The following is a 25522-nucleotide window of genomic DNA, read 5'->3' as shown; positions in this document are numbered from 1 at the left end:
TGTTCAGGGTCAGAGGGGCCCAAGGTCACACAGCTGGTATGTGGTGGAGCTGATCAGAATGCCAGCCCCCTGGTTCCAAGTTCAGTGCTGAATAGGAAGCATGCTTCCTATCATGTTGGTTTTCCTTCTTCTCTGTGAATTGCATACCCAATACCCTACCCTGCCCTGTTCAAAGAATTAGTACAAGAGAAGGTGAACCTCCTCTTACCACACCCCCGACCTGGGCTGTCCAACTTCAAGTCAGCCACGGGCAGAGATGAGGAACTCACCACCTGTGCATGCAGCCCGGTCCCTTCTTATCTCTGACTGTTCACGAAATATCTGAATGGAGCAGAAGCCTGTGCACTGCCCCCTGTGTGACACCCAGACACCCTGCTTGGTCCATTGATGCCAGGCCTGACTTTTCAGAGTCTCAAAGGAGAAATACTGAGAGACAGGTAAGGAGATGAAAGGGAAGAGAGAGGAAAAGGAGAGAAAGAAGAGAGGAGAGACAAAGAGAGAAATAGCGAGGTGTTGATGTGTTTGGAGGAGGCAGCAAGAACAATTATTCAGGGGCCTTCAGTAATTGAAAGTGAATTTCAGCCTCACAAACAGCAGCGTGGTGACCGCCCCCTCACCCACCCCCTCCTCAAGCCCACAACAGCGTCAGGAAGCCAGTGAGTCACTGTGCCCCTGAGTCACCCATTCCCACTCCTGGACTTAGCAGGTGTGGGTGCCACTGTGGAAGTCACCAGGCCTACGGGAAGGACACAAACCTAATCCCTCAGCCACAACCTTGGGATTAGGCTTTGCCTGGGAATACAGGAAAAGAGGCCCAGAACATTGGCTTCGGAAGTACCTAGTGTCTCCTAGAAAATGACATCGGGGACCAGCAGGCTGAGAGAGATACAACACAGGTTCTAACAGGGCTGATTTTTGTCTCTCTGAGTCTTACTCTCTCTTTTGGCCCCTTTTCTTCTGCTGTTCGCCTCAGGGCCCCTTTTCTCTGAAAAGCCCCCGACTGCTCACCTCCGGTTGGGGATGTTCAGTTTCAGGCTCATTTTCTTTTTCTGTTTTTCTCATTTCAGCTTCAAAGAAGCCTCTTCCTCCTACTCCTGAAGACAACAGGGTGAGTGAGATCTCAAGCACTGGGCGAGGGTGGGCCCGCCATGCTGTGGGCTCTGACTGGCATGTGCCACTGGCATTTTCCCTGCCTGCCCAGATGTCTCAAACCTTCAGCCAATGCAATAGACTGTCCTGGTTCAGCTGACCTCAGGCGGCGGTTTTCCTGAACCGGAGCGGTCTCACGGGGCTGTCCATGTAAAGGGACCACTCAGCTGCTACAGCTTCTCCTTACTTTACCCTCTCAACAGACACGTACTGCATCGGATTGCCTGTCCACACACCTGGCCACTTTGGAGTATAAGGGCTCACATCTATGTAAAATTGCACATTTACTCTATGTAAAATATTTATTCTACGTAAAATTGCATATTCACTCTAAGTTAACTGTTTACTCTATGTACAATTGCCTATTTGTTCTCCATAAAGGCACCTAGAAGTATACATTTGATAACACTTTATATTTTTCAAAGCCCTTCTATACTTTTACTATCTATTTCAAAACTATCAGTTCTAGCCCTGGCCGGTTTGGCTCAGTGGTTAGAGCGTCGGCCTGCAGTCCAGAGAGACCCAGGTTCGGTTCCCGCTAAGGGTGTGTACCTCGGTTGCAGTTTGTCCCCGGCCCTGGTTGGTTGTGCGGGTGGCAGCCACTCAATGTGTCCCTTTCATGTTGATGTTCCTCTCTCTCTCTCTCTCTCTTCCTCTCTCTCTCCCACTCTAACTGAGCAAAAAATGGAAAAATGTCCTCAGGTGAGGGGGAAAAAACCAAAAACCTATCAGTTCTAGCTGCTTAAGAGAGTTAGAGTTCTATTCTCTTTTTAAAGCTTGGGAAATAAATCCCAAGAGAAGGTGTGGGACTCTCCCAAAGCTATTCAGCCACTTTGGAGTCAAACCAGTAGTCTGCAGAGTTTCTGGTGGGGTGGTTTCTAATTCTATTAGTGGTTCTCAAAGTCTGGTCCATGGACCAGCAGCATCAGCCTCACCTGGGAGCTTGTTAGACATTCAAAACAGATTCTCAGGCCCCACCCCAGACCTACTGCATCCACAACTCTGAAGAAGGGGCCCCGCAATCTGCATTTAATTTAATTTATTTATTATTTTTCTTATCCTCATCTGAGGATTTTTGCATTTATCCTCAGATAGAGTGGAAAGGAGAGAGGGAGGAAGAGAGAGAGAGAAACATCGACGTGAAAGAGACACATCGAGTAGTTGCCACCCACACGACCTCAACCAGGGCCAGGGACAAACTGCAACTGAGGTACGTGCCCTTAGCAGGAACCGAACCCGGGACTCTCCAGTTCGTGGGCCGACGCTCTAACCACTGAGCAAAACCCGCCAGGGCCACAGTCTGCATTTTAATAAGGCTCCAGGTGAGTTTGAGGCACAATGAAGTTTGAGAAACACAGGCCTAATACCTGACGTACAAGACTTCGGTGATATCAAGTCAATTCTGGGACAGCTATTTAGTCAAGAAGACCAAAAACAAAAAACATTAGGAGAAAAATCAGCCCTCCTCTTATGGTCATATCAACACCAAACACCACATTTTAGTAACTGCCCTTTAATTCCAGAACCTACGGATTCTGCTTCTTCCAGAAGAATGAGCTCTGCTGTTCTCTCTCCAGCCACTATGCTGACATTTCAAAAACTGGCAGCTTCCCCAGAGAGAAGCTCCAAATCACTCAAAACCTCAGGCTGGTTCTAAGATCTGTCATGAGCCTAATCCCTCACAACAGGAAAGAAGGTGCTTGAGTTGTAGCAGAAAGTCAGCTCTTTACCCCTCCTCCCTTTTTTTCCATTGATCTTCTAAAGAATGTTTCATCATATCTCTTGAAGACATGGTTCAGAAGCTCACCACCCTGGTATGCAGATGGTTCTCCCCAAGACTCATCTAAACCCACACCTCCACACCATAAACCAGTTTGCCCTTGTTTTATGTTCACTACTGCTGAAGGTGAAGGCCAGGAAACACTGCCTGCCCATCTCTCTTTGGGTTCTGCCATTTGGCTCTTGAAGACTTCTCAGAGGAGCAGTGACCTTGCTGTTTTAGCCCTCTGACCACAGGGCCTTTGCAGTCATTGGTCTAGTTTCAATCATATGTCTAAATCCATTGCACTATTTCTCACCTGAGCCACTTGAATTTATCTCTCCCTTCACTTTCATGCTCTGTCCCCAAATGGGTGACAGCATCTCGAATGGGCATCTAGAGATGCTGTATGTATTTTTAATCCAGTCTGGGCTAGTAGGCCTGATGTAAGAGAGACTGTGAAACAGTCACATCCCTCCTTTGTCTTTAGGTGCCCTTGAACACAACTCCTCCTCCTTAGGGTGAAAGCTTCAGGTCCATCAATCTTGTTCATGGAACTTGATATACCACCTCCTAAGCTCCACAAATATCTAGGCTTCAAATTACAATCTGGGCTCAGTTGGGATGACATGCTACATCTGTATGGCAAGTGTATTTTATTTTTTTAGCATTAGTATTTTTATGCTGTCAAATGCTTCAAGTACTCAGAGAATTTTTGACCTTTATAGCAACAAATCTTGTTCTAGCCAGTAATTCCAAACTCTTCCCTTATTTACTCTCTCACTAAATCTGCCAGCCTATAGCATGTGTGCCCACCCTGAATTTGTTGGCCTTACAATCTCTTCTTCACATCCTCAATATCTCATCCTAAGAAAGGTACTAAGAAGAAGCAACATAGGCAACAGAGCCCACAAGAAGAAGGGAGCCCATGTGCTATAGTAGAAAGAGCATTAAGACTAACTCAAGGGCTTAACTGAGACACGTCCATTTCTTTATCTGGGCCTCAGTTTCCCAATTCTAAACAAAAGAGTGGATTACATGATCTTTCAGAGGAATTCTGTCCTATGATTCTACAGATCTGGGCAAGTCCACAAATCAAATCAGAAAAGCATAAACTACATAATTCAGTGTTGACTATATCACCTTCGCCAAGAACGTGATGCTTCCAGCAGAGTGACATGTGACATGTGACATGTGACATGGTACAAACAGACAAATCAGCAGACTGTTGGGAAACCCATGCAGCTGCTTGGAATGCACTCTAGTCAGATTTTACCTCTTGGAATGGGAGGGGTGACGAATTTCAGGTACTGAATGTCTTTGTGTCATAGTCAGCATCATAACCCTAAGACATAAAGAAGGCAATTGTCTAAGAGACTATCCCCATGCGTCGTAGGAACTGGTATTTGACCTGGCACCCACCCAGGAGCAAGATACAGCTCAGGGACTTGCTGACTTCGCTCTGCAGTTTAACTCCTGTCCACATCTTTGCTTGATTTTGTCTCCCTCCTCCAGCGCTCACTTCAGGAACATGAGGAAACCATGGTCATCGCCTTGTATGACTATCAAACCAACGATCCTCAGGAACTCGCGCTACAGCGCAATGACGAGTACTACCTACTGGACAATTCTGAAAGTCACTGGTGGAGAGTTCAAGACAAGAACGGGTAAGGCATCTTTGTGCTTGCTGTCCAGCGTTTGAGGTGAGGTGGGGACAGATGCTGGGACGATTTGTCCTGCCTCTTTCAGCATGACCACTGCACTGAGTTAGGGGAGGGGAGCAGAGGCAGAAGGACGAGGAAGGAAGAACGTCTCAGAAGTGGCTAGTCTCTGAACCCCATCAAGCACTCCTGGCCCCCAAACTCATCTAAAAATCTCCTGGTTTCTTCTACTGGCATCCACCATTTGGGAGACTGGCAATCTGTTTCGCAAAGAAGTACTGTTGTGCCCAGATGGGGAGGCAACTTACTCAGAAATCTATCCCTTCAATCAACTGACATTTATTTAGCATACTGCGGTACCAGAAAATTTCTTCTCCTAGTCTCACTTTCCCAAATGACAGTTTACCCTTTGTTCAATGGCCTGTGGAAAAGCTCAACTCTGCACTTCAAAGGGCTTTGAACAGGACACCCTAGAGGCCAATCAACATATGGGAATCCCCCCCACCCCCGTTTGCTTTGTAACAGTGCGGTATAGTACACAGTTCACAGGATGGCAAGACAGAAGAGCTGGACTTTAGTATCAGCTGCTCTTGCTGCATATGACTTTGGAAAAGTCTCTTAACCTCTGCGAATGCATTTCTTTATCTGTAAAATGCAGATGGAAACATCAGCTTTATTTATTGATTTGAGAGAGAGAGATCTGTTGTTCCACTTATTTATGCATTCATTGGTTGCTTCTTGTATATGCCCTGATGGGGGAATTGAACCCACAACCTTGGTGTATCAGGACAATGTTCTAATCAACTGAGCTGGCCAGGGCTGGTAATATCAGCTTTGACTATCTCAGAATGTTGAGAAAAATCAGTGAGATGATGAAAGTGAAAGGGCTTTGTAAATTCTATATCTATATACAAGTGAAAAGAATTATCATCATTTGTGTAGATAACCCAGCTTTGGTTGGCATATTAAAACACAGTTATTCTATTTGAAAGCAAAAGTAGTATTTGACCTATTAATATAATTGTAAACATATGGTGTGGCAAAAAAACAAAACAAAAAAAAACAGAGATAATCAAGGGGAATTCCCAAAGAGAGAAATGAAAGAAATAGCAAATTTCAGAACCAGTTGACTCCCATCTATTGGCACTGACTGCCCCGATGACCGTGTTAAGGAGGATTCTGAGGGTGGATGTCCAATTCTCCATAGAAAGCAGGCCATGATTGACTAGCAGTGTTAGCCATGGGCACAGGGAATGAGATAATCCTCCTCTAATGGACATTCCATTCTTGTTTTCTTGAAACAACTCTGTGAAAAAGATGACACATTCCCCATAAACATAATCACTAGATTGAAAAATGGCAAAACACAGAATGGCTGCCATCAACAAATCATCAAACAACAAGTGCTGGTGAGGGTGTGGAGAAAGAGGACTCTAGCACACTGCTGGTGGGAATGCAGACTGGTGCAGCCACTATGGAAAACAATATGGTGTTTCCTAAAAAAAATTTTAAATTGATCTGCTATTTGACCCAGTGATCCTACTTCAAGGAATATATCCTAAGAAGCCTAAAACACCAATCAGAAAGAATATATGTACCCCTATGTTCATAGCAGCACTATTTACAATTGCTAAGATCTGGAAACAGCCCAAGTGTCCATCAATAGATGAGTGGATTAAAAAGCTGTGGTACATATACACAATGGAGTACTATGCAGCTGTAAGAAAGAAAGATCTCTTACCCTTTGAGATGACATGGAGGGACCTGGAGAGCATTATGCTAATCAAAATAAGCCAATCAGAGAAAGACAAATACCACACGATTTCACTTATTTGTGGAATATAATGAACAATACAAGCTGATGAACAAAATAGACCCAGAGACATAGAAAGGAGTACAGTTCAGACTGACAAACCTTAGAGGAGGGTGGTGGGGAGGAGGGGTGAGATAAATCAAAGAATGTATATGCATGTATACATAACCATGGACATAGACAACGATGCTGGGGGAGGGGGACGGGATCAGGAGGAGGGTGGGGGGGAGGAGAAACATCTGTAACAAAAATAAATTAATAAAAATGGCAAAGAAAGTAAAAATGGCAAAACACTGTATGGAGTAAAGAGCAAGAAACTGTCAGGCATCTTTAGACAGACTGGCAGCGTCTAGAGGGATTTTACGTGTAGTCTAGTTTAGGTCCCTCATTACAGGTACGGAGGCAGAGGCCAAGAGAGGGAGGGGCACTGTTCCTGCCTCGTGGTATTAAATGCCATAGTGAATGGAAAAGTGCTTTGAAAAGTACAAAGCTGCACACAAATGGGAAGTATTTTGATGCACTTAGTAGCCCCTTAATGCATGTGTCTTCGTTTGTGCTCAATTATTTATTCCTGCTCTAAAGGGACTCCCATCCCCCAAGATCCAACATGACTTTATCCTTTTTCCTTGTGTTTTACCATTTATGTCTGAAGGTGCTCAATTAACAAAAAATATTAGGGAGACCATGAATTAAAATTTACAGTGCTGACTGGCAGTATCTTTTAGCACCTGTGGTTGGATAGTAATTTTTTCATATTTTAATTATTTTTGTTTCCTGACTGTAAAATAATAGCATTCAAGTGGAAAAAATACTGATTATCACACACAGAAAAAATGTTTCCTTATAGAAAATAGAGACTGCACATCAGTGGTTTTTTGTTTTGTTTTTTTCCAGCAAAGGAACTTTCACAACGAGGAGAACAGCAAGCGGCACTTTTTAAGTAAAATAGCTGTGTCTTACTTATTACGGTTTATATTTTAGTAGTGAATCTATCGCCTTTAACAGACAGGTAGTTATTTTTTAGCAATACTTTTATTCTAAAACTGTATGTGTCGTATCAGGAATGCCAAATAATGTAAGACTCTCCCATCTTCAAGGGACTTCTAGTGCATTGAACTTATAAAGTGGAGATGTGAAAATTAGTTCTATATTAGCTTAAGCACTAATTTCCCTTTTAACAGGCATGAAGGATATGTACCACGCAGTTACCTGGTGGAAAAGTCTGCAAATAACCTGGAAACCTACGAGTAAGATATTTTATTTATTTTACAAAAATATGGCACTAAGGAGTCCTCCGTAGATTAGAAATCAATTGTTGGTCGATTATAAAACTACCAGGCATTTTCTTTTCCTGACCTGCTTTCTTCTCCCATACTCAGACCCCTAAAGAACAGTAGAGGAACACTTTACCCAGGAGAAGAGGGAGAGGGTGTATACTCACCTGCCCTTTTATCAAGAGGATGCTTCTCAAATGTCTATGCAGATTGTAGTAAAGAAAAAGGCTCTCCTGGGAATCCTAGGAGTACTTGTGTTAATTGGGAAGGAAAAAAACACTATAAACACTGGATCCAATGCAAACTGATTTAAAACATGGTTTACTACATCCAATACCAAAATAATAGACAAATAGATATTAAATATCTGCTTAGCTTGTGTTGCTTATTTCAAGCTATCATTTAGAAGAGTTCATACGGATATTATTTATTTATTTATTTATTGTTCAGATAGAGTGGGAGAAAGAGAGAAACATCGATGTGAAAGGGACACATCGAGTGGTTGCCATCCGCACAACCCAACCAGGGCCGGGGACAAACTGCAACCGAGGTACGTGCCCTTAGCAGGAACCGAACCTGGGTCTCTCCGGTCCACAGGCCGACGCTCTAACCAGCTGAGCCAAACCAGCCAGGGCTGGATATCATTTTAATGGAACTACTTAAAGTTTAATAAATCAAATTATTGTGTACAGAGTACTCACCACACGTACATAGATTTCCTAGCTCAGCCGCTGAAAGTCCCAGAAGCAATAACACCACAGCAGCAGTGTGTACACCTGCATCCTGGTTTCTAAACACTTCCCGCCATAAAGACCAGAGTTCTTGGACAAATGGCTTGTGGATTCAGAGGTGGAGGCAAAAAGAGAACAAAATGAACTTGGAACATCTTATTGTACCAAAAAGTAAAGAAGCACCTAACAAAATTTTTAAAATGATGTGGATATGTCAAACTAGCACGGAAGTCAGCTTTAAAATGCTCCTTCTGCCCAAATCTGGCACAATTTGAGTATTAAAATAAATAATGACAGTAATGTACTATATAGTCCATTGAATAAAATGAGAATCCACAAGAAATAGATAGCTTGATAGATAAGTAAGAATTAAAATAAATATACAAGAAGAGAAAGCTCCTTCTTACCATAGAATTTCAACTAAAAAAATGTAGCCCTGGCCGGTTTGGCTCAGCAGTTATAGCATCGGTCCATGAACCAGAAAGGCCCGGGTTTGGTTCCTGCTAAGGGCACGTACCTTGGTTGCAGTTTGTCCTTGGCCCCAGTTGGGGTCACATGGGTGGCAAGCACTCGATGTGTCTCTCTCATGTTGATGCTTCTCTCTCTCTCTCTTCATCCCTCTCTCCCTCCCACTCTATCTGAAGATAAGTGCAAAAAAATGTCCTCTGGTGAGGATTTAAAAAAAAATGTAGGAAGAATAAAAAATGTAGGAAGAATGTTAAAGTTTTTTTAAAAATCAATATTTTGTGACTCAAAGTATTAACTAATTCATGCAAGAATCATCAATAAATGTCAAAACTAGGGGGTGAAAATTTGATAGTTACATAGTCTCAAGATATCTTCTGGCAACTCATTTATTATTATTATTATTTTTTTTTTTTATCTTCACCCGAGGATATTTTTCCATTTTTTGTACAGATAGAGTGGGAGGGAGAGAGAGAAAGAGAGAGAGAGTGAGAGAAACATCGACGTGAAGGGACACATCGAGTGGCTGCCACCCGCACGACCAACCAGGGCCGTGGACAAACTGCAACCGAAGTACGTGCCCTTAGCGGGAACCGAACCCGGGTCTCTCTGGACCGCAGGCCGATGCTCTAACCGCTGAGCCAAACCGGCCAGGGCTGGCAACTCATTTATTAATGAGCAAATGGTCTATAATGGGACAAGCAGACATTGTGTGTCCCCTGATACTATGCACAGAGGACACAACATACTTTTGTGATATTTCTGCCCAAGCATGCATAATCTCAATTTAGTCACGAGGAAATGCAAAGTGAGGGATATTTTATAAAATAATTGGCCTGTGCTCTCAAAAATGTATATATCCTGAAAGATAAGCTGAGAAATTAGTCCACTTTAAAGGAAACTAAATAGATATGGTAACTAAATACACTAGTAATCCTGGATTGATCTTGAATCATTTTTCTAAATCACAACACACTTTATTGGGATAATTGATGAAACTTGAATAAAGTCTTAAATTAAATAATAACATTGTATCAATATGAAATTTTCTTAATTGGATAATTGTATTATGGTTATATAAGTGTATACTCTATTTCTTCAAAATACGTACCGAAGTCCTTAAGAATAAAAATCTATTTTCAAATGGTTTAGAAAAAAATATATTTATCTATCCAGAAACATTGGTAAAGCAAATATAAGCAATTGGTTCATCTGGGTGAAGTGTATATGAGAGTTCTCTTATAGAATCTTATAACTTTTCTATGCATTTGAAATTATTTAAAAATAAACATTTCTTAAGTCTTCACCAAATATATGATACCAGGATTGAAGAATACTAGTTATAAGGACTTCTATTAATTCATGTGGATTCTTATTAGTTCAAAGGTGCTCAAGTTATTTGTTGCTGAAATTTGAATACACACTATAGTGAAGAGCTATCATTTATTTTCTGAGGAGTCTCTCAACCGGAGGGAGATTCATTTTGTTGAAGTATGCAGAAATAGCCCCGCCCCTCTGCTAAAAGAGTCATCAGTTTCAAGAATCCTTCAGCTACAATGAAACATGTATAAAACATGTTCAAATAGAATATTTTTTATACTCAATGCAAAAAAACAAACAAAAAACATTTATTTTAAATGCTCACCAAGCTGCGATTATTTGTTTTTGCTTTTAATTAGAATCTCTTCATTTATGATAGAGGCAACAAGCCAAAAATTCCAACCAACTATAAGGCAATAGGGAATGGTGGAGCCTGGGGCAAATAAAAAAGTATATGCCCCCTCCTGGAAGTATTTCTGGCCGTAATTATCTTTCATAAGTAAATCATAAAAAAAAAAAATTTAACGTCATTGACATATAGCATTTTCCTGTTTCCAGGTGGTACAATAAGAGTATCAGCCGAGACAAAGCTGAAAAACTTCTTTTGAACACAGTAAGTCTCCTTAAACTGCCTTTGACTTAAAATAAATTGTGCTGGTTATTTTCAGCCATGCTGTGGTTTAGGCCAATGTAGTGAATTGATATATTGGATTAACAGTGCTTTTCATGTGTGGTAAAAATATTCCGGGGATTTACAGGACAAGCACACACGGGGTAAGAAAACTGGGGAGCGTCGAAGGCCTTGCAATCGACACAGCATTGCCGCAGGTGCGGTGGTCTTTCCAGCTGTGCTGGCTGGCACCGGGGAGCCAAGTGACTGTCTTCCTTGTCTGTTTCTCTGGCTGGGTCAGGGGAGGCAGTGACCCAGATTCTGCCCGGTGCAGCTGTGGGTGCAGAGGAAATACACCACTGTCAGAACTTATTTTTCATGCAACAGTTCCCGAGAGCATTGCATTGTGAGTGACAGCACTGATCTTACGCAGGGACGTCAGGATTAAGGGATGGAGGGATGAGGAGAGAGAAAGCATGGTGCAGTGGGGAAAGTACTGGATCCTGGTCCCCGCTCTGTCTCTAACTCGGTGTGTGACTTTAGGGACAGCTCATCTTTCTTCTGGGCCTCAATGAGCACGCGATGAGCATTGGACTAAATCGGGGGTGACAATTACCCAAGCGCTCACATTGCTACTCTTTGCTCCTGTCCTATGACTGACATGGTTCATCACAGTCATGGCTCTGTGATCCTTTTTAGCAGTGTTCCAACAGCTGCCACTGATTAATTGGCACCCAAGGTGAACACTCTCTTCTTGGACCAGAAGATTATTTGCTATTCTAGGGTACTGCCTCTCAAAACATCTGGGACGGATTCCTTTTCATGGTTTGTTTTTAATTTCCAGTTTGTCACCAAATTTATATTTTCTAAAATACAACAAAAATGAGTAACTAGAAAAAATTTAAAAGAGTGAAAGAGAAAAATGGAAGTCCGATTTTTTATTAGTATTATTAGATTCATTTGACACAACATTACCCAATCTGATTGCTATAGTTTCAAAATGTTTACTCTCCATTTCCCTTTCTGTCTGGTAGTGGACCAGTGACAATTTGCCAACTGGCACCCACCTGCAGACCACACATTGGGCAGCGCTGAGAATTGCATATGTATGGCTCTTGCAGAGAAATCAACAGCATGAAGGTATTGAGAGACGGTCTCCACAGAGCCATCAATTCATTTACCAGCATATATGCCAAGAGGTTCTCAGGCCTGTCTGCACATTAGAATTGCCTGGGAAACATTTAAAAAAACAGGCCCAAGCCAAACCCCAGATTCACTAAATCAGCATCTCTAGGATTGGAAGGATCCAGGCATGAGTCATTTAGAGAAAAATCTCTTCAGCTGAGTCTAATATTCAGACCAGTGCCCAGCCCAATGTGGCTTACCAGGGAGACCAGTAAACAGTCAGTATGAGTTAGTGAAGGCATCAGTCTCCTTGTGCAAAATGGCAACACTATCCCTGCCGGTTCACCATATATCATTTTCTAGTTATGGTTTGAAAGTATTTCCCATCTTCAAGAATCTGAAACTGCCCATCTCTCCTGAATGGAATGAAGGTGCAGTGATCATCCTGGCTTGCCTGGGACTATTCTACTTTTAAAACGAAGACTCCTGTGTCCCAGGAGCACCCCAGACCCCGCACTGGTCCCAGGCAAACCAGACAGTTGGCCACCCAAATCATACATGATTTTGGACAGTGTTTAGGAGTGAGCCTCAGGGAAGGAAACCTGGGAAGATGTCAGGAAGGGCATGAAAGGCTGTGATGGGAAGGTGGAGGGATAATGAATATTGATTGTCAGGGAATAATTTAACGACATTGAGTTCATTATTAACATCTATTTACTTTTGCACAAGAAAAACTGATAAGACATTGATTCATTCTATCAGAGGGAAAAAAATATAATATCTGTAAGAGGGAAATGGGAGGGAAGAGGGAAAGTCCACAGTCATATTCGGGAGCAGTGAACTTGGTGCTTCTTCTTCGGATAAGTTGCTATTAACAGGTAGCTAAGCCCTGGCTGGTTTGGCTCAGCAGTTAGGGTGTCACAGGTTTGATTCTGGCCAAGGGCACATACCTCGTTTTCGATTCATCCCTGGCCCTGGTTGGGGTCATGAGGGAGGCAGCCACTCCATGTATCCCTTTCACGTTGGTATTTCTCTCTCTCTCTCTCTCCCTCTCTCTCTCTCTCTCTCTCTCTCCCCCCTCTCCCTCTCCCTCCCCCTCTCTTCCTCCCACTCTATCTGAACAAAAAAAATTGGAAAATGTCCTCAGGTGAGGATTAAAAAAAGAAACAAAACAGGTAGCTAACAAGAGAACAGGGTGAGATGTTCTGCCCTTGGGTAACTTGTCCTCATCAAAGAGAGCAAGTTTAGTTGTTTGTGGATTCTCCAAAAGACTGCGCATTTGCCAGTGATGAACACGATACAGGCAGTCTGTCCTGTCGGCCGTCTCAATGATCACCTGGCTCAGCTAAGGTCCGTTTGCACCATTTCCTCAATTAGGATGTCTCGGTGTAAACTCGGGGACCTTCCCATTTTGCTGAGCACAGGACTAAATACTTCGACAAGATTTTTATCTCCGTGAGCTTTAGGCTCTATTGGGAAACGAAACAAACATGAAGAAAGACTGAGCGGATCATCTAAAATCAGCTGTGTGCATGAGGCAGCCTCTCAGCGGTCTCTGAGTGCAGAGAAGATGCGAGTGGAGTTAGAAAGATTTCATGGAAGCAGAGCAATTGAGCTGAGTCATACTGGCCCCTGGTTTCTACTTGGTTTCACAGTGACTTAGCATTTAATCTTTTCCTGGGGTTCCCAATAGAACCACGGGGACACTTTTTTAAAAAGTAGATTCCCAGGGCCCACCCCAGACCTCCAGATCAAAATCTCTAGACTGAGATCCTGGGGATCTGTGTTTTTGCAAGTCAAGCTTGGGTTATATATGTAGCTAGCTCAGCACCTCGTTCCCCCGACCCGTTATTGGATAACACAGGAAAGCTTGACTAATTGAGAGGAGTGAACACTTACTGAAAAATCTGGATTACACTGAGTTTAAACAAGGGCGGTATTGTTATTTTCAATCACACATTGGTTCGCGAAGTGTTGCCCACGGGGAACTAGAACCGTCCTCATTAATGACCAAAGATGACTGCCATTTCACAGCAGTTTTTCGGAGGGATTTAAATACATTCCGCTTGCCCTTGCAGCTGAAACATCCCTCCTCACTAACACTCTGAACTACTTCACCAAATTCCTCCTGGCCTCCTTAGGTAATACAAGGGAAAACTCAGTGGGTCCCATCTTACATGCTGTTTGAAATGACAGTTGAATTGTTTCAGGAGTGTCTCCTTATCTAACAAGCATAGAACCTTTAAGATGTGGATTGATTGACTCATTTCAATGAACCAATAATGGACTTATTTCACTTTTATTAACTAAACTCCTGATGTACTGCCCTATACATATTTCTCCACTAGAGACCCTTGATTGCGTACCTGCTGTACCTAGGAACCCAGAACTGTACCTATGACAAAGTAGTTGCTCAATAAATGTTTGCTGAATGAGGGAATATGTCAAATACCTAATAAATGCTGTCAAATTAACAGCAGTGCTTAAGGAGATCCTGACTGATCGTGAGCATTCCTGGGGGAGCTTCTTAAAAATACAAATTCCAAGACTCCAGCCCTCACCAATCAGAACCTTTGGAGGTAGCACCCAGGTGATTCTGGGACTTACCCAAGTTTGGGAACCACAGAAAAGCATCTCCTATGGCGTGCTGTCAGTTCTTCAGATAACACCTCCTGTAGGAAGCTGCTCACATTTTCCCTCTCCTTGGCCAGGAAATGTGGTTTTCCTCTCCTTTGAACCCTTATGGTGCAATGTCATCACTTCAGCCCTGTTCTCACTCCGACCACAGCAGCCCGTTTTGGTAGAGGGTCAATCCTTGTAAGCAGCCGCTCCATACCTTACAGCATCGCACACATGGGGCAGCGTGGATTTCAGGCAGGAGCCTTATCTAACACATTGATTTATCTTATTTCCATGATTCTATATTGTCATTCAAGATGCAATATTGACTTAATGATGGGCTTGTTTTCAAGAGAAGAGAAGAACCATCTCCAGAATAAAGAGCAGCTATGCGTCAGACCGTCTTAGAGCATAATGTGGCATGGCAAGGTTATGAATGAGCAGTCCGTCTCTTTTGCAATAACCTGACCTATGTGTCAAGATTATCTTCTGTGAGATCACCTACAAATCACACGGACAGAAAGAGAAACATATACTCCTAACCCCCTTGACACGTCTTAGACCAAAGCAGACAGTGGGATTAATAGTTCCGACGGATGGTTCAGCATAGACGTGGTGATGATGGCAAAGATGGAGCCAATGCCTCATGCTGGTGCCGTATTCCAGGAACTGTTCTATGCGCTTTACCGTAATCCTCCCAGCAATCTTACAAACAGCAGTTTACAGTCAAGAAAACTGATGCTCATACATTGAATCAGGAAACATCTAGAATTCACAGACTCACAGGCCATTAGAATGAGAATTCCCTTCAAACACCTCTGGATCATTTCTTTTATGTTATAGACGAGTAAACCGGAGCCACGTTCAGAGCGTGACTCGGTGGCCTCGCTAGGACTAGAGCAAGGTGCTCCTTACACACATTCCCGTATACGCACACGCACACGCGGTTTATAAGGGCACAGATGAGTTAAGCCCCATTCTCCCATCTCCATTCTTCCTTCCCATGAATTTCACCTCCTTGGCATGATTTTTTCTATTGTTGCCTGTTTCCTTTTTTTTTTTTTTCTAGATAAAATATAAAAAGTAAATTGAGCCCTGGCCAGTTTGGCTCAGCGGTTAGAGCATTCACCCACAGACCAAAGAGTCATGGGTTTGATTCCAGGCAAGGGCACGTACCTCCGTTGTGGTTCGGTCCCCGGCCCTGGTCGGAGTCGTGCGGGAGGCAACCAATCAATGTGTCTCTTTCACATCAATGTTTCTCTCTCTCTCTCTTTCTCTCCATCCCACTCTATCTGAAGGTAAATTAAAAAATATCCTAAGGTGATCATTAAAAAAAAAAAAAGGAAATTGAGACCTTGAAAATGTCCCATGGGAGCAAGGGTCCCCCACCCCACCCAGGGCTGCATTGCCCAGGTCAGTGCCCCATGCATGGCGGTGATATGAGCAAAGACCCTTCAGGCTCCAGTGTTGGTGGCTGTGACTTCCTCTGCCCCTTTTCAGGAAGTGGGTGGTACAGCATATGCTGGATGCCACATTTCCCCCAGAGCTCTAGGCCACCTCAGCCCCCAACCAGAGTTTCCTGTCACCGTCACAGACCGTCGCCTAGAGCAACGGCAGCGGAGGAAGAGCCCTGAGCCTCCTGTGCTCAGCGGAGGGGACGGCAAACCTTTCCTCCCCTTTTCCTCACATCTGTGGATTCCTCTTGCTAACGGTCGGGCCCTGCTCTGATGACAGATTTTTGTCCAAGAAAATAATGACTTCTGTGACAGGATAACAACAACCAAACGTTCTTAATTAAATAGAAAAGATGCTCACACCCCCTCTTCACGAGACAGTGGGTAAACTCCCGGGCTTTTTGGTCTATGTTTCTTCCTCTTTAGAGTAAGTGACACGTGCAGATCAACTCGGCCTCTGGTGAAGTTTCTCTTCTTCCTGCCTGGAGTTTAACTCGTCACGTTTCAATGAGGCCAGAGCAAAAGCTTTGCTACTGGGCAAAAGGGGAGACATTTTGAAGACAATCTACACTACTTATAATGGGTGGGTGAATATCACAAACATGATGTTGAGAGATAAAATCGGCTATAACATTGTATAACTTTAAGGTGTACAACATAATGACTTGATAGATGTATTTATTGCAAACTATTCACCACAATTAGTTAACACCCATCACCACACAGTTACAAGTTTGTTTGTTTGTTTCCTTATGATAACTTGTAAGATCTACTCACTTAGCAACTTTCAAATACAGTAGCAACTTTCAAATATATGATTCAGTATCGTTGAGTATACATTACATCCTCATGACTTATTTATCTTACAGCTGGAAGTTTGTACCTTTTGACCACCTTCATCCAATTCCCCCACTCTCTATACCCTCCCAAATTTTAAAATAGACTCTTGAAACTCCCAGCAGAGATAAGAAGAGTTTGGGGATTTTTCACAAAGTTTACGTGGTAACTATATGCTTGGCAACAATTAACAATATTGTAAGGGCTGATTGCCCCACACCACCTCCACCCCCACCCCCACCCCCACCCCCCCACCCACACACACATCCTGCAGGTTCCAGCCAAGTTAGAAGAAGCAGGTTATGTTCCCGTGCAAGGAGAAGCTGTCTAACTATTGGTGCTGTTTTGTGAGACAGAAACTATTCATCAGGACTGTTCTAAATAAGAGCTGAGTGTTTAGCTGAGTCAGTGGAGATCAAACCTGAATGTCTATAAGAATCACATGGCAAGCTTTTGAGAAGTTCAGGTACCAGGGTCCCCGTCGAAGATTCTAGTGCATGGATAGGGGGTGGAGCATGATCAGCTGTTTGCTGTTGCAATTTTGTTTTGTCTCGGGTAATTCTTATCAGCAAAGTCTGGGACACAGGGGTTTAGGGAATGAGGCCAGATCAGGGGTTCTCAACCAGATGTGATTTTGTCTGCCAGGGAGCACTTGCTAACGGCTGTCATCCAGTTGTTAGAGGCCAGGGATGCTGCTAAACGTCCTGTAAAACAAGACAGCCTCCTGCCACATAGAATTACAGGCCCTAACATGTCAATGGTGCTGAGATTGGGATAACCTTGAACTAGATAACCTTTATATGGTCCTTTCTAACCCTGAAGTTCTAGGATTCAAACAATTGTCATGGCCTTCTGTGGGTATTCTTTTTATGTAGAGACAACCCACCTTTGGGATTGGGTTATGGAGGGGCTTGTGTTGTTCTACACTGTATAGACTTTGCTCCACATCTGCAAGTGTATGCCCACACACAAGGCTCCTGTCTCTCTGGCCTTCACGTAAGGACCACACTGTGTGTAAGTTATGTAAATCATAATAATAGGTTTTGCAAATATTACCAGCAGAGATTTACAGCCAGGTGGGAACAGAGCATCAGACATGAAGTACTCAAACAAAGCTAAGGTTTTAAAGTGGCCACCAGGAATAAATAAACTGGTATATCCATTTGCTTAATCAAATCCATTTGATTTTATCAGCGCCAGCAAAGTTGTCAGGGGGTGTTAAAGGGTACATATTTGGGTCTTTCTCTTCTCCCCACTTCCCTCATGCAATCAGGAACCTCATTTTTGTTTCTCCTTTTGTCCTAGAGCAAAATCAGCACTTTGGAAAGGGCCTAAAAATGTCTTTTTGTTAAGGAACTGATGAAGCTTCCAGAACAGAAAGTGTATGCCCTTGTGGGGGGATGGAGATGTGGCTTCCAACATCTGTTGAATGGAGGCTTCGTAGAGTCATAGAATGAGCACGGGCTTTGCTCACAGGCCACATTTAAGGTTCAAATCCCAGGCCTGCCACGTACTGGTCGTGGGCCATGAGATGTTCACTTACGCTCTCTGCACTCGGCATCCCCGTCAGGAAATCGGAGATAGTAACATCTGGATTGCAGCACTGTGGTGAGGGGGGGATGGTATTTGTAACGAATCTGGTACATGGTGAGCTCCAGGAGGACGTAGCGTGTGTCTGTCTTCAGTACTGCTTACATCATCCGTAGACTAGTCCTGACTCATGGTAAGAGCTCGAGAGAGAGCTGCTGAGTGAATACAGAAGACGGTAGCCACTGTTGCTGAGTCTGCTCTGCACCACGCTGGCCTACAGAATTTCCCCAGTTCACCAGCAAGGCCGTGGAGCTGGGTCCGTGGGCCTGGCTTTCCAGGGTCACTCACCTTCCATTCTTTCTGACCATTCCAGGGCAAAGAAGGAGCCTTCATGGTACGAGATTCCAGGACCCCAGGAACGTACACCCTGTCGGTCTTCACCAAGGCCATCGTAAGGTGTGGTGCTAACTTGCTCAGCACGGTGGGGAGAGACTGTCCCGAAGGGGGTGAGGGAGGCAGCACACCCCGCCACGTGAGGCAGAGCGAGAAGTGAGGGGCCACTGGGAGTGGGGTGCTCTCCCTGACCCTCTGAGCAAACCAAGGCCAGAGAGATCAGGGACGTGCCTGCAGGCACTTAGCCGGCCAGAACCAGAGCTGGCACTGGATGCCGGGATCATTTCCTGGTTAGCATCCTTGAGTGCAGAGCTCCAAAGAAAGAAAACACCTGGCCTGGATTTGATGAGTTTGTAATTAGTTGCAGAATAATGAAAGAGATACTTCTGGCTGGAAGGAAGAAGATAGGAATTCTAGTTCCGGCTCTGCTAATGGCAGCGACCTACCATTTACTGAGTCCCTACAGTGTAGCAGGACTCTACAGGCCAGGTCCAATCTTAATAAGCCCTGAAGGCAGGTGTTACTATGCTCCTTTCACAAAGAAGAATCAGAGGCTCAAAGAGCGGCCAGCCCCTCCCTGAGGCAGTGGCGTTCGAGTGGTCAAGCCGCTGGTTTCAACAGCTGCCTGCAGGACCCTCACTGCTTGTCGGCCCCTTTCTGGACCTCAGTTTCCATCTCTGTAAAATGATGTCAAATTCTCTTCTAATTAGAAAATTAGGAAAAATTAATAGTTTGGCGATGACCAAAGGAAAGGAAGAATTAAGAGAAGAGAGAAAGATAATTGTTAAGGGGCCCACGGGGAATACTTGTTGGAGGTTAGATGTGAGCAGGACTCGGGGGAAGAGCAGGTGACAGGAAGGGCGGTGTCCAGGGATGGGAAAGAACGCAGTGCACACCACAGAGGGGCCCACCTCTGCCCTGCCCGGGGCACGGTGACGGGAGTGACCATAAGGTAGAATGGAGCGGGAGTGAGAACCAAAGCTGTGTGGGTGCCCAAGACCACCCCATGTTCGGGGGTTCACTAGGAAGCCTCGCAGGACGCAGCATGTCGCCGTACTCGCGGCTAAGACTGATCACAGCAAAAGGATACAAAGCCAAATCAACAAAGCGAAAAGGCACATGGGACAAAATCCAGAGAAAACCAAACACGAGCATCCAGTCTTCTCCCAGTGGGGTCACACAGATCATGCTGAATTCCTTCGGCAGCAAGTTGTGACAACGGAGTGGCGTCTCCCAGGGAAGCTCATGAGAGGCTCAGTGCCCAAGGTTTTCCCTGGGGACTGCCCACGTAGGCAGCTAGCACACAGCAAAATGCCAGGCTCCCAGCGGAAAACCAGGCATCGGGCATAACCACATTGTTTATACAAACACTGAGGCACAGGGAGCCACCTTTATTTGTTAGAAAATGGTGAGAATTCTCCCAAAATCCAAGTTCTTGGACGCCAGCCGGGAGCTAACCTTGCACGTGGGACTATGTAAGGCCATCAGTCAGGGCTGCTGTATTGACTGCTGCACACATCAAACTGGTGCGTAGGGGCGGGAGATGCTTCTTGAACATATGCTGGGAATTAGTTGAATTCTTAGAGCAGGGGGGGACATGTAGCACATGTGAGACCACTCCCTCTTCTCTGGGGGCAGAAGAAACATCACAGCTCTGACTCTAACGGGGTCCAGGTGCAGCCTCTGCGTCCTTAATACAACACCCGGGGCCAACCTGTCAGGACTGACGCAGGTTGAACAATACCCGCTGTCCTCGCGAGAGGGAGAAAGATAAGGCGAGTGGGAATCTGACACCAGTCGACAGTTTTGTGCCTAAACATTGCTGCTTCATCACTGCATTTGTGTTTCATTTGTTGAAGTGAGAACAACCCCTGTATAAAGCACTATCACATCAAGGAAACAAATGACAACCCCAAGCGATACTATGTGGCCGAAAAGTATGTGTTCGACTCCATCCCTCTCCTGGTCAATTATCACCAGCACAACGGAGGAGGTGAGTCCTAAAGGACCAGGTGGGGAGTGGGTGGACCCTCAACAGCAACTTGGTTTCTTCGTGTCAAACAAGCAGACCTCAAATAATAATTAGATATACAAATAGAAAAGGATGCCAACTACTGGATTATATTTCATATTTTCCTTTAGCCAATTCTGCACGCCTGTGTTGCTGACTCTTCTCAGAGAGGGTGGAATATCGGTGACGGGGCTTTGGGGTTTGTTTTCCAGAATAAAAGTAGCTTTTGCACTGGGTTATATTTCTTCCTGGTGATTTGTCTGGGATGGTTGGTCCAGCAAAGCTCTAACCATGGCCTTTTGCTTTTTAATCAACCCAGGCCTGGTCACTCGGCTTCGCTATCCGGTTTGCTCCTGGAGGGAGAAAGCGCCCGTCACGGCAGGGCTGAGATACGGTGAGCGGTGCCTCCTGGAATGTTGTACATTTGCACTAAAAAGCATGTCCCCAAAGGTCTGGGACAAATCCGAATGGACTTTCCATGAACCTAGTTCTTCCCCAGACTTAAAGATGAGATGCGCTGTATACCTGGAGGTGGTGTGCACAGATAAGCATTGATGTGTGTGAGTAAGGGAGTTACATATATGAGAACATTTATCTCTGTCAAATCAATGTCCATTGGTTTTAGTTAAGAGTTCACTGATGCCCTGGTCGGTTTGGCTCAGCGGTTAGAGCATCGGCCCGCAGACCAGAGAGTCCCAGGTTCAGTTCCTGCTAAGGGCACATACCTCGGTTGCAGTTTGTCCCCAGCCCCAATTGTTGTCATGTGGGTAGCAGCCAGTCAATGTGTCTCTCTCACATCAATGTTTCTCTCTCTCTCTTCCTCCCTCTCTCCCTCTCGCTCTATCTGAAGATGAATGCAAAAATGTCCTTGAGTGAAGATTTAAAAAAAGAGCTCATCAATGAAGTGTTTATTGAGCACCTACTTTGTATAGAGCACTCTACTAAATGCTATTAGAAAAAGATTAGGGAACAATGCCTTAGTCCCGTGTTCCCACCTTTTCCTAGGATTTTGTATTATCTAGTTTGTCAGGCATGGGTCCACTGCAGGGGCTGTAAGTTGACAGCATCCAGAAGTGTTTGTTCGCATAGCACAGTGTTCGAGTTTTTTTAATGCCATTAGGTTGGGCATGCATCTCCAGTGCCACAGGCCTGCTATTCCTTCCTGTTCTACAGGACTGCTTAACCCACATGTGATGATCTGCCTGGAACCCAAAGGCAGTGAGTTTGCATCCCCTGTCCAAACTGTGCTGGCTGAGAAAGCTGTGTAATTTTCATTTGGCATCTCCCAGATTGGTGGTTCTCAAACCTCAGTGTGCATCAGAGTCATATGGGATGCTTATTAAAAAGGTTGACTCCTGGACCCTCCCCAGCACTTACCAGAACAATCCCTGATAGAGGAATCTTGTAGTCTACATTTTAAAAAAGTACCCTAGGTGACTGACACAGGCGGTTTGGTGGTCCTACGCTACTTACTATGAGCGCCCATCCCTACCAACACAGTAGGTACTCAGAACTGTTTTCCTGTTGAGTCTCTGCCTCAGAGGTGGAAAGGGAGCTGTCTGTGGTCTAGACCAAGTGTCAGGAAAGGAAAATGCCTCTTTAGTCTCACTATGAAAATAAAGTGATTCTCATAACTGTAGAATCCCAATGTATCCATGCTGGATGGGATCTCAGAGATTATTTCATGAACCCACTCATTTTGTCAGTGTGAAAACCAAGACTCGGATCCATTTTATTTGTTTATTGGACATTTATTGAGAGCCTATCATGTGCCAGACACTGCAGTGACTGGCCCCTCGGTCCCAGTTCTCTTAAATCCGATTCCTTAGCCGCCACCCTTGCTAAGACCTAGTAGAGTGTTATATACATAGTGGGTACTTTTGACAGACAAATGAATGAATGATCAGCTCAAATGAAATTTGCTGTGTGGGAAACTGACAACAGTACATTTTCAACCAGATAGAGAAAATGGTTGGACCCTTACAAAAACTCTTCATTTGCTCTCTTTAATATCTTGATTAATGGCATTCTCCTTCCTCTTTCCATGTAATCTCCCCCACATACATTTTTCATGGTTTAAAAATGCATATCCTATGTTGTTTATATGGAAAAATATAATAATTGTATCTATGATAGTTCTAAATCTAGGGCTTATAACATTGACCATCTTTGGGTTAAATTGATGATAGGCTAACATTCTACGTGGGGTTATACATTCTCCTGGTAGCCCTCGAGCTCATATCTACTGCGTGCCGACCCTGGAAACCCTCTCTGTCTCCTCCAGGGAAATGGGTGATCCACCCCTCGGAGCTCACTTTTGTGCAGCAGATTGGCAGTGGGCAGTTCGGACTGGTGCATCTTGGCTACTGGCTCAACAAGGACAAGGTGGCCATCAAAACCATCCAGGAAGGAGCTATGTCGGAAGAGGACTTCATAGAGGAGGCTGAAATCATGATGTGAGTGGTCCAGACAAGAGTATGCAAAGATGCCTTGGGGAGGGTGTTCTGTGCTGTATTCCTTAAATACCACTCCGTGGCCATATTGTGCCAGCTCCCTGTTCCAGTTCAGCGATGACTTCCCATGACATGGAGAGTAAAATCACACTCTCACCATGGTCTGCAAGGCCTGTGATGGTCTGGCCCAGTGGCTCATGAGTCTCATCTCCTCCTCCTTCCTCTGGTTCACGACATGCCAGCCACACTGGCCTCTACTCATCCCCACACACATCAGCTGACTCTGTGCCATCCTTCGGGTCTAGGCTCAAATGACACATTTTTGTTTGTTTGTTTTTTGAGGGGTGCATTTTTGGGAGACTGAGCTTGGACCATCTCACCCCTTGCCTTTTTCCTCCAGGAAACTCTCTCACCCCAAACTGGTCCAGCTGTATGGGGTGTGCCTGGAGCAGCACCCCATCTGCCTCGTGTTTGAGTTCATGGAGCACGGCTGCCTGTCGGATTACCTGCGCAGCCAGCGGGGCCTGTTCGCTGCAGAGACCCTGCTGGGCATGTGCCTGGACGTGTGTGAGGGCATGGCCTACCTGGAAAAGGCGCATGTCATCCACAGAGACCTGGTAAGAGTGCAGAGCAACCACCTTCAGATCCAGGAGGAAGGGCCAGTGACATGGAGAGCTGCCAAGACTGGGACTGCATTGGTCAATAACAAGGCGCACACGGTCTCCCTCCCCCTCCCTACTTTCTCTCTCTACCCGCTTTGGAAGGGCCTAGTGGGACAGTGTTTCCTGGGGACTTAGACTGGCGCTCTGATCACAGCCCCACCTCTGACTCTCACCCTCTGAGAGTCAGTTTACATTCTTCCAAACGAGGGAAGTGGACAGTTTTTCTCAAAGTGTTATCCCAGGATCTGCTAGAATCACAAGGGGGCGATCCCAGAACTATCCTTGGACTGTCTGGGGGTTGGGCTCAGGAATACTTATTTTAACATGACCCATCATGGGATTGTAGGCGCATTAAAATTTGGGACTCGCTGGAGTCTTTCATGGCTAAGGGCTCTTCCAACGCAACTTTCTAGGGTACGAATTGCGGACCAGGTTCTCTCCCTATTGAGAAACAGCTCTAAGAGGATTAACATCTTCAAAACACAAATGCGCTGACAGTCTCTTCCTAGCAGCCCTAATGTTAGCATTTTTTTTCCCACATCCAGTTGCATTAGAGCATATCATTGATTAGACAACACCTTGGATTTCTCTTCTAATAAGCATGCCAGAAATGAAGATAAAAGACCCAACTTACTCATCTAGATAAAGGATCTTACACATTCCTTTCTAGCCAGCTTCTCTTGGGTGTTCGTGAAGGTGAATTAACATTTGTAGAGCTCCTCACTGCCTTTGTACAATAGCACCTAAAAAAAGCAAAGGACCCTGCTTGTAGGAGACTCCTTAATTACTGATGATCCGCCAACGCTTTCTCTTTCCCTTTCATTGGCCTGTCTCCTCTCCAGGCGGCCCGAAATTGTTTGGTGGGAGAAAACCAAGTCATCAAGGTGTCGGACTTCGGGATGACAAGGTAATAGGGGGACGAGATGCTGGCACAGCCTCAGCAGTGGGACTCAGGCCCCCAGAACATTCGGACATCCTCTCTCCACTCTCTGCCCAGGTTTGTCCTTGATGATCAATACACCAGCTCCACAGGCACCAAATTCCCGGTGAAATGGGCATCCCCGGAAGTCTTCTCCTTCAGCCGCTACAGCAGCAAGTCGGACGTGTGGTCCTTTGGTGAGTGTCATCCTGGCCCCACACCCACGTGATCTGGGTCTACTTGCCCTTGACCTCTGGCTGGTGAGGGAGGCCCACTGTCAGCCTCTGTGCAATAATAGCTCTAAAAAGTATGAAGAGGCCCTCCTTACTGTGTCTATTCTTAAAGATCTTTGAAATGGGGGGGGGGTGTAAAAATGACAGTGCAAATTTAGGGTTCTGGGGGTTGCTGTGAGATCCAAAGCTGGAGGAGTCAGGAGATTAGACTAGGAGTCCCCTGAGGGCCAGAACCATATTTGTCCAGTATTATAACCCCACACTTAATCCTCAGTAACTGTTTACATTCAATCCTCAGTAACTCATTCATTCAACAACCATTAATAGAGCATCTGCTGTATGCCAGGGCCTAATCTAGGTGCTCACAATACGTGATAGATAGGATAGGAAAACTCCTATTGGGGCCGAATTTTAGGAGGAGACACATAACAGTTGTAGAAGCAAGCCAATCGACATGGCTGAGATAAAGTCAGGTCGTGGTAAGTATGTGCTATGAATGAAATA

General features: G+C 44.8%; 1 protein-coding gene across 1 annotated transcript in view; it reads left to right on the top strand.

Moving 5' to 3' along the window:
- Positions 1-25522, top strand: part of ITK (IL2 inducible T cell kinase) — a 55615-nt gene that overhangs the window by 22411 nt on the left and 7682 nt on the right. Inside the window, exons 5-15 of the mRNA XM_036239728.1 lie at positions 1068-1108; positions 4424-4575; positions 7564-7629; positions 10731-10785; positions 18721-18803; positions 20600-20733; positions 21071-21145; positions 23036-23207; positions 23605-23821; positions 24709-24773; positions 24864-24982. Coding sequence (XP_036095621.1) covers positions 1068-1108; positions 4424-4575; positions 7564-7629; positions 10731-10785; positions 18721-18803; positions 20600-20733; positions 21071-21145; positions 23036-23207; positions 23605-23821; positions 24709-24773; positions 24864-24982 — 1179 coding nt within the window. The remainder of the gene's footprint in view (positions 1-1067; positions 1109-4423; positions 4576-7563; positions 7630-10730; positions 10786-18720; positions 18804-20599; positions 20734-21070; positions 21146-23035; positions 23208-23604; positions 23822-24708; positions 24774-24863; positions 24983-25522) is intronic.

This window comes from Molossus molossus, unplaced genomic scaffold (assembly GCF_014108415.1).
Source record: "Molossus molossus isolate mMolMol1 unplaced genomic scaffold, mMolMol1.p scaffold_m16_p_4, whole genome shotgun sequence".
NCBI classification, from domain to species: Eukaryota; Metazoa; Chordata; class Mammalia; order Chiroptera; family Molossidae; genus Molossus; species Molossus molossus.
This window is presented reverse-complemented; position numbering and strand designations above follow the sequence as displayed.